Source organism: Microchirus variegatus (assembly GCF_963457635.1).
Source record: "Microchirus variegatus genome assembly, chromosome: 1".
In the NCBI taxonomy this organism is placed as follows: domain Eukaryota; kingdom Metazoa; phylum Chordata; class Actinopteri; order Pleuronectiformes; family Soleidae; genus Microchirus; species Microchirus variegatus.
This window is the reverse complement of record NC_139802.1, coordinates 15,765,636-15,776,132: the sequence shown is the minus strand read 5'-3', so window position 1 is coordinate 15,776,132 and position 10,497 is coordinate 15,765,636. Positions and strand designations below refer to the sequence as shown.

Below are 10,497 nucleotides of genomic sequence, written 5' to 3'. Positions count from 1 at the left end.
TGTGATGTGTATACCAGAAGACAATTATGTCTGCAGCTGAGTATAACAGTAAAATAAGATTTTAAGTTGAATAAATACTAGTTTGCTGAAAGGGTTACTTTATATACACTGTAAAACGCACATCATTGCAAAGAAAGTCATGAATGAAGGCAATTCAACCCCGATCACAAGCAGGGGCAAAGCAAACAGGAAACAAATCACAACTCTTCACTCATTACTATCAGCTTGTTTGCATTTGTGTTTACGTTACAGTAAATACCATATGAATATCAAATGTAAACACTCACAAAACACTATCACAGAAACACACAGAGAATAAACACACTAAATCTGTCATCAATCAAACTGTCTAGTGCTTTTTATCTGTTTACCCAAACACACAAGAAGGTACATTATTTCTGTAGTAATACCAACAGAGATGATGATTTCACCAATAAATAACAGGATGGATGAGAGGTCATGGTGGTGATAGTGATGATTTTGCACAAGCATAATGCATGTGACATCGTTTTATACATGTTTTAATTAATGTGTGAGCAGCTCCACTGTACCATGGAGAGGCAGTGTGGTGCTTTTAACTTAGCTAGAGTTTGATAAACAACAAGGTGCAGTGGTGAAAATGTTCTCATGCTGCAGCAGTGATGTAAGGTGGAGGAGCCTGCTTGGCATGGACACTGACACTGTCGTCGCAGGGAGGAAGCAGCACCTGGAGAGGAAGAAGAGACTTTTTTTGTTGTTGTTGATTCAATAGCCTTGGACTCACACATCATGCTTTCCAGACAAACACAGTTCTGGTTCCATTCTGGAGCCTCAGAACCTTGATGCTTTCTGGTGAACCAGCCCACGTTCAAACCAGTTCAAGAGGAACCAAAGTGGGAGGACATTACTCTGCGTTACTCAGGCGGAAGTAAAGACAACAGTGACAAAACCTCCATACTTCCTCTATTTCCCGGTCGTCTTCACGACACAGAATATGACACGTCCACTGATGATGTCACAGTTCGTGAGAAAGAACCACTATTTTTCGGTTCCAGCGTTACATGACGAATCTTATTCTTGCATTTGGTAAATTTAACATTCATAATGCACGATTCTCTAAATCCTTCCCTAACATTAACGGTTTTATAATTGAATTCAACTTGTACATAGATACTTTAACCCATATGTCAAACAAAAAAAGCGAACGCACGTTGCTTTATTTTGATGAACTATTTTCCGTAGCCCCTAGTTAAGACATTGTACCTATTTTTGATTTATTGATGTATTTATTTATTTATTTTTTTGTTAGTTTGTTTCTTTAAATTACATAATTTATTTTCATATATTTTATACAGCATATATGTGATCTATTTTTCTGTCATATATATCTGATATGCACATTGTTTTATATGAATTTTGGCTGTATTTTTCTCATTTCAAATAAAGTTTGTTTAAAAAAAAAATGTTTTGGTTCCAGCTGAGAACCAACTTTTCAGGTCCTGAACCATTTTTTTTTCAGTTTGAACATGGCAGCCGGTTCAAAATTAGGTTCGGGAACTGGTTCATAGGCCTGTCTGTGTGAAAGGACTGAAATTAAAACTCAAAGGCGGCAAATTGGGGAGTACAGAGAATAAATACACTGGGAAGCACAGGTGAAACACATCAGGGCGGGGCAGATAATCAACAGGGAAGACAAGACAGGAAGCAAAACTAGACAATGTACACACAGGAAAACAGGAAACGAGGAACTAAAACCCAGACAGATTAATAAAAAAGTAAAACAAAAAGCATCAGGAGTTGTGACTCTATGTGACTTGTCTGTTCAATACATCCGGTAAATTGGCTCATGTGGAATTAATGAACCAACCTTTGACCCAAAACAGTGTGTAACTTATATACCGCCTGTCCAAAAGCCACAAATGTATGAGATGTGATCTGTGGTGAGCTCTAATTGAATATGTCTGGCTCTGGCTGAAAAACACACCCACAGAGGTGAAGCATATGTAAGGTAAGAGTCCTGTTCCTCTGCTACTTTACTCTAATGATGTCAAAAAGTCAGAGAGTGGCCTTCTGGTTCTCTCTGTCTGTACAGCTCAGGTGTTTTATACATTAGCAGCACGTGTGTGTGTGTGTGTGTGTGAGAGAGAGAGAGAGAGCTCATTTCTGTTTCGTAGAACCCAAAAACATCACATAATAAAGTCTTGCAGCGTATGCAAGTGTCGTGGCTTGTTTCAAACTGTGTGGAATGTTACACTCGGAGGAATGTTGAGCTGCTGACTGAGGAGCGCAGAGTTCTCAAACTACCTGTGAAACACAACGCGCGGCACGGTCAACGATCCTTACACTGCTGTGTATTTCAAGATGGTTAAAAAAAAAAAATGTTTTTCCAGCCTCTTTTTCATCTCCTTTCTGTCAAAGTAGTTTTAATGATGTGTGGGCAGCAGGGTAGTGGCAGTGTGACGGCCAGACATGGACAACAGGACACCGACAGGACACTGTACCACCATTGTGCTTTATTCACCGTCATAATGGCTTTGCCAGGAAGGAGTCTCATCACTCCCTCTGTGTATCATCATTCATCTATTCTGCTGCAGTCTTTATAAAACGACCTGCTACTACTGTTACATTTCCTTTCGTCTCTCTTCCACATCATGACTTTACAGCTGCCACAAACCTAAGCAGACGATAAACATGTAACACAATTTCTGGATGGAATTAAAGAAGTAATTTCTCCACTGGACTTCTGCTTTTACAAGTGAAATAACCACTGAGTAAGTCAAGATCAGACATTGTTTTACAGTTTCCCTGCTTTTGCCCAACTGTAACTCGCGCTTAAACATGAGATGAGTGAGTGTGAATGTTTTTAGGGCAGTGGTGAGAGCTTTCCCATCATTATTTTACTTTTCACAAACACGTCACTAACAGGAAAACTGAAAAATGTGATGAATATTCTCACAGGTGGTCCAATGAGACAAAGCAGACGTTTGTTTGAGAACAGACTCAGAACATTGTCACTCGTTTTTTTCTGTCAACAAATCCCATGTGAACACCCCAAAACCAGCCATATAATAACAAATGCCACCTGTGTCATGTGTAAAATATCACGCAGTATATAAACATTAATAAAGTCAGATGAGACTTACCGTGGTGTCATTGGTCGTCACATAGAGCAGGATTTCAGAGGCCCCGCGGCTGTTAACGTATCTGTAGCAGTTCCACACACATGCTATGAGGTAAGCCTGAAAAACAAACACTGTATATATTACATTCTGTTGTATCTATCAGTGATATGTAACAGTGCTTAAGTTTTAAAAAATAATGTCAAATTGTACCAAGGTGTTGCACCGCAATACAATTAGGTCACATCGTATCCTCTGAAGCTATGATGCAAGTGTTGAAAAAATGTTTTTTGTTCTGCCCTTTTTTATATATTTTAGAGGTTGTCTCATTATCACATGCACACATGTTCTAAAAAGCCTATAACATACAGTAAGAAATAAGAAATAGACCTCTCCATGTGGTCATTTAATTACATTTAAAAGTTGTGGATATTACAAAACCTATAAAGATATATTTTTTACATATAGTTTATATTTTCTACAGTATTCTATTGGGTTTTGGCACTTTGTTTCAGCTGTTGTTGCTTTATAAGCAGCACAGTCTTCTTATCTCACAAAAAGACTGTAAACTCAAACTGAAATTGGTTGTTGTTGTTCAGGCTGTGTTTGTAGTGTCTCTGTGTGTGGTTTATACTCTAAATCACTTTGGAGGAGCACAGTTCCTGTTTATCTCTGTCATGCAGCAGTCATGTTGCCGCAGCGGGAGGGCAGACTGCTACTGGATCTGTCCGGCCAAACACAACACATCTGTTACATCCATCCACGAGGCTCTCTCGCTTCTGTTTATTATAGTATTCCAAAAAAACTTCTGCATTTCTGCAAACTTGTAAACACGTTTTGTTTTAGGTGATGTTTCCTTAGATCTGTGGTGAGAGACAAATCATCCAATAAATCCTGTCCGACATATGGAGGTGACTATGTACACGGTTCCCACACTTTGGTTGACATCAAAGGATTTTTCAAAGACTTTCCAGAACCAATTCCCTCAAATTCAAGGATATTAGGGCGCTTTTACAGATTTTCAGCACACTCTGTATCTGGACGAGTGATTGTCCTTGGGATCTTGGTCAAAGTCAGCTTTTGTCATTTTCTTTGGTGAGACAGAGATCTTGGAATTTTCCATTTCCGATGCATTAAGTCAACATTACTGTTACTTATTATTCTGCATGGAATCTCATGTCAACAACGGAGAGAGACAGTGGACAGTGTCCATCAAGCAATGCAGGGCATTAAACAGTAGGTGGCATCGTAACAAACGTCGGAGACATTTACCTAAATATCAACTTCAAACACTTTCAATGACCCATGTCTATTTAGGGCAATTATCAAAAACGTTGTTTTTCAAATTCACACACTTTCAAGGATTTCGAGGACCCACGGGGGCCCAGTGTATGTACCACTGAGGTTAAAAAGAACTTTACCTTGAATCCAAGGATGCAGCCAATGAAGAGCAGCACCACGAAGACCAAGCACACATTACTGAGGGCTGCAATCTCCTCTTTGTAGGGGAAGTTATCAGGCTGTACATGAAGAGGAAAAACAACAGTAAACATCACAGAGGCATCCATTCATTTGACAGTGTCGGCAGCTGGAGCAATACATAAATAAATGTGAAACCATAAATGAAAAGTCGAGTGTGTGCAAAAATCATTGTGAACCTCAAAGAAGCTGGTAAGTCAATGACTTCGATTTTAAACTGTAAATGAACCCCTAAATGACCTTTTCAGGTGTAAACCAGTGTATATGTATAGCTAGTTAATATCATTTGTTGATTTTTGCCAAGTGTGTGGTCCTGTGTTTTTACTGGATCATCTAGTCCAGTGTTTCTCAATCCTGGTCCAACACACCTGATTCAAATGATCAGCTGATCAGCAAACACTGCAGAAGCCTGATAATCAGCCATTTATTTGAATCAGGTGTGCAGTGGGTCCCCAGGACCAGGACTGTGCTGGGTCTAATCTGTGCTTCCTCAGAATGAAAACATTGGAAGTCAGTGTGGGGCAGACTTTAGCCTCAGAAAAGGGGATTTAGTTTCACCTTTAAAGGGATACTTCACCGATTTGAATGTGGCTTTGTATTGCTAGAATAGCAGTAGTATTTTTTAGAAAATGTGCTTCCCTCCCTCAGTTTTTCCCTGACTTGTAAAACAAATCTGTTTTCCCTTATCCAAATGTGCCCTACTGTGAGTCAAATGATGCGTTTTGCATCACAGTAGGGCACATTTTGAAAAATGGAAAACAGATTTTTTTACAAGTCAGTGAAAAACTGAGGGAGGGAAGCACATTTCCTAAAAAATACTACTGCTATTCTATCAATACAAAGCCACATTCAAATCGGTGAAGTATCCCTTTAAGAGAAAAACACATCAGGTCTCTCACCAGTTGCTGCAGGTAGTCCTGCACCGTGTTGGGGTAAATCACAATGCTGACAGCGACCAGGGTGTTGAGAGCAAAGTCAAATATTTGGTAGCAGAAAAATGGGATGATCCAAGCGGCTCGTAGCTGGAAGAGACACAGGAGTCAGGAGGAGGAGGAAGAGGAGGATATGTTTATCTGCAAGTAGAGACTCAAGCTGCACTGTTTAAGCAACACCGTGGACATTAATCATCACCACAAACTGGGTCACACAAGAAGATTATAGTGACCTTAAAATGATGACACCGGAGAATTTTATTTTAATGTTCACAACGACTCTAAAATAGAAGTTGTGTAGGTGTGTGTGTGTGTGTGTGTGTGGCAGTGGACTAGCAACATTAATAAAACAATTTAGGTTAGAGCGATACTTCCCCTTTGTTCCAACTTGTTCTGAATAAATTTGTGCAGGACGCTTAGTTAAGATCTTCACCATTGTTTACTTTAACTTCATTTTTATTTCAGTGTCATGGCTCCAGGCCACATCCCCACATTATTATAAGACAAAAGCACCATTCTTATACAAAAAAGTAAATATCTTAATTATACCTCTCCAGATAATAAGCTAATCAAAATGTTTCATGTTGACAACCAACTCCAGGGGGAAAAAAACACATTTATTTACCTTGTATGCACCATATGTTGCCATCCCACATATAAGAATCATCAGCAGAGAGATCGCAGAGGCGATGCACATATCTGTGACCGCAGGAAAAAGTCACATTAGAGAGTCATTTTTGTCACTTTATTTCACTCTCTGTTTGTTTGTTTGTAATTGTTTTCAAGGTTGAGGCACATCCGAGTCCAAATTGAATTCCAGAAGATGTTTTTTTACGACATCAAGCCTTGCTGATCTGGAGAAAACTGTGTCAGAAAGAATAAATAAATGACACATGCACTGCATCTGTCAACCAGACAGGGAAATAATGAGATTGTCATACACTTCATGTTAGCCTGACCTCATTCCATCTCTACGTAAAACAACTAACACTTTAATTACATAATGACAGCACCAGAGAAAATTAACCATTTAATGGTGGAAATAAAACTGTTTCCACGGTTGACAGATTTTCATCAGTGGTTCTCAGTCTTTGCCATTTTTTGAACTGCATATCTCCAAGGCATATGGTGTAAGCTTTAACGTGTATTGCACCTTTAATGCTAATGTTAATAAGGAAAGGAAATAAAAGTCAATAAAATGAAATGAACACAACGAATAAAAGGGAAAAACCAATGTTTAAAATTTAAAGACTATCGGCTATAACATTAAAAGCCAGATTGAAAATCTGTCGACCAGTTAAACATGGAAACGAAGCATTTCTCACGTGTGGCAGTAAAAATGAGGCGGCTGATTGAATGAAATTATGGATTTTCATTACCTTCACTTACATCGTTGCACAGAGAAACTCTTAATGACAACACAACTTCACATTTAACAGCTTTAGAATTAATGTTAAGACTGAAAAAACACAGTTGGAGTCAGAGTCGCGATACGATATCAAGATATTTGAGTCGTAACATACGATAGTATCTCAATATTTTAGTCGTGATACGATATTATCACTACATTTAAGTCGTGATACGATATTATCACGATATTTGAGTTGTGATACGATATTATCACTACATTTAAGTCGTGATACGATATCTCAATATTTGAGTTGTGATACGATATTATCACTACATTTGAGTGGTGATAGGATATTATCACAATATTTTATTAGTGATACAATATTATCACGATATTTGAGTTGTGATATGCTATTATAACGACATTTGAGTCATGGTACGATATTATCATGATATTTAAGTCACAATATTATCAGAATATTGTCATGATATTTAAGTCACGATACAATATTATCACAATATTATCATTATATTTATGTCATGACATGATATTACCACAATATTATCATGATATTTAAGTCACAACACGATACTATCGCAATATTATCATGATATTTAAGTCACGATACGATATTATCTTGATATTGCAATATTCGAGAAATCATATATTGCGACACAACAGCTCCAGCGACCACTTGGCACCATCTAGTGGACTGAATTGTTTTGTGCTAATCCACAAAGAGTTTCGTTGTGTTTGTTTGTGACATCAATTAAACATTTTATGCTAAAAAAAATAAATACTTGGTGTCTCAAAATAATCGCAATATATTGCCATGCAAAATATTGCGATATACACACACATATAGTGCCAAGTGAATTATTTCAATATGTCATGAGTATATCTGTACTAATGTTTGATTATTTATTATTATTATTATTATTATTATTATTATTATTATTATTATCCTTATTTGACTGAGCAGCACACACCAGGTATGCTCAGACTAAGAAGGCTTTTCTAACACACTGCACACATGGACATTATGTCTCGCATGTGTGTGGCTTTGGCTGTGTGATTTAAGAAAATGTGTGTGTAAGGTCTCCCTAACAACAAAATAAATCATACCATTAGTCATTGTCAATTTTAAAAACATTTAAACTCAAAATTATAGACAGGCTAAAATCAGAACACTGGTTGACTGCGCCTCTTTCATTCTATTTTCTGTTGCTCTGCTCCTGCGCCATCGGCTTGACTTACTTGCATCATCCATGACGTCCAGGTCATTAGCCAACTCAGCACTGGTCAGGTGATACTGCTCAGGATCACTGAGAGCCGTCAGCAGGATGAGCAACACCACAGCATTGATGAGCTTAAGGACAGAGGACTTATGGTCAGATAAAGGCAGCAATATGGTCACGCAGACATGCAGAAAGTCATCATTAAAAGGCTATTAAATACTTGTCATGTATCCGTACTTTCGAAAAATCCTCACTTACATCTCATCCCTTTGGTTTAGGCACTGAAAAACCACACAGGTACAGTAAAAGTGGTGAGTTCAGGCTCACACGAACAGGCCTTTGTTTTGGTCTGGTTTGTGAGGCTCATTATGCAGATGACTCACTCACACACCCCCACTGATCAGGTGAGTGCAATGGAAAATTCTCAGAAGCCAATTTGCAGCTTGACACCAAAGCCTGGTAACTGAAGAGGCCCGCTGCTAATTTATTCATAGGGAGCAAAGAGAGAGGATATTTCCACATGGTAAGTTAAAGGGATAGTTCACTTCAGTTGTTTATTTGAAGAAGACGAGGTGAGTGATGTTCCTATGTCACAAACAGTAAACGCTGCCTGTTTGGAGATGGACATGGGAAGAACCAGAAAAGGATTTATGCATTGGTTTGATGTGAAGGGGCCACAGCAGATAAAATGTGTCATAAAAGATGAACAGATTCTAACATAGTACACTATGTAATGTGAATATTTTCAAAGGATTAACCTTCAATCAAACAGAGCTTTTCTTAGGCAACATAATTCAAGCTCTGTTACCTAACGCAAATGGAAAAACACTGAAAATATTCCAAATATAATAATGTACAGTCAGAATATTATTGATTTATTGATTGATTATGTTCCTATTCACATCAGAACAAAGCAGAAATAGTGTTTCACTACTCCTCTCCAAACGGGGTTACCGAATGTAACACACTACCACCGAGTGTGTTTCCATCAGCCTTGATATCAATTTAAAAACTAAACTACTGCAGATTTTACAGCACAGGGAGGTGGAAAACGTTGGTGCAGAGATATAAGTTCAATGCATGTGCAACAGAAATTGATTTAGTGAATAAAGGATGAGGTTTAGAAGTCACACAGTTTTTTACAGAACTATGTATCAACACCTCCTGGCTCTGTCTGTGCCGTCTTATAATTCTTCTTTGATGACTTCATGTTACTCACTGCTAACTGCAGTTAAAAGAAATACACAAAATGTGCATTTTGCTTTTCTTTCTTTTTTTATATTTACAATTTAAGTTAAATGTGTTATATATGTTATGCACTATCTAGTATCTAAAAACTCTGCTGTATACCCTAGCACAGCTGATGATTCATATAGAGGCAACACATTATTTTATCTCACATTTTCATTCAAAAAAGTCACTTTATGAATTATTTCTTGCCTGAAATGATGCACATTTAAGAAAAAATAACCTATTTATAAAAACTTAGCTCAGTAACTTTAACACATCAAACAACACATAATGGTCTTTAAATAAAACAAATATATTATAATAATAATAATAATGATATGAAGAGCAGCTGATGTTTATGTCAGGTGTGAAGTGTTGGTAGGTGAATGAATGAATGAATGAATGAATGAAAGAATGAATGAATGGATGAGTCAGGCGGTGCTCACCATGTACCAGACGCCCAGAATGATGGTTCCTGTGCGGACATGGCAGCACAGGCAGCAGCTGCTGGAGAACCAGCGCTCCCACGGAGAGATCATCATCATCGTGTCCGCGTTATCACACACTGACGCGGGGACAGTGTCCACAGACAGGCAGACAGACAGACAGAGAGACAGAGAGACAGAGAGAGAGACAGGCGTCCACCGCGAGTTAATGACGAAATAACCAACGCACTGAGTGAACGGCTGCTGCGCGTCACTGAGGTGGATTAACAGATTTAACAGAGCGGAACAGCAGCCACCGTCAAAGTAGCGAAGCCTTCAAAATAAAACACAGATATTCGAACTCTAACCACTCGTCATACTCGGTGTGAAACGTAACATTTGACCTGTACGGAAGAGGATTGGGGCCAAATGTATAGAATTTTGACTTTTTTAATGATAGTTTTGTGATCAATGTCAGAATTCTGACTTTTTAGTCAGACTTTGAGGAATTGTACTGCACTCTGAAAGTGTGTTAATATGATTACATAACACCCGTGTGTGTACACTGATTATGATCATCTTTAAGTCAAAATTCGGACTTTTTTGTTGAAATTTTGTGTCCAAAAAAATTATATGTGGCCCTAATCCTCTTTCATAGACCTATAAACCAAGGAATTACTTAAAAAATATATATAATATATATAGATATACACATATGTGGAGCTCATAATTAACCTTAACAGT

The 10,497-nt window shown here is 38.0% G+C and overlaps 1 protein-coding gene across 1 annotated transcript; it reads right to left on the bottom strand.

The window, feature by feature from the left end:
* Positions 1-625: 625 nt before the first annotated feature.
* Positions 626-9,873, bottom strand: LOC310932593 (lysosomal-associated transmembrane protein 4B-like; the record flags this gene model as incomplete). Its single annotated transcript, XM_083895919.1, has 7 exons — positions 626-706; positions 3,123-3,218; positions 4,520-4,618; positions 5,477-5,599; positions 6,135-6,208; positions 8,118-8,229; positions 9,775-9,873. The coding sequence occupies 7 exons, from the start codon at positions 9,871-9,873 to the stop codon at positions 626-628; spliced, it is 684 nt and encodes a 227-aa protein (XP_083752045.1).
* Positions 9,874-10,497: the final 624 nt, after the last annotated feature.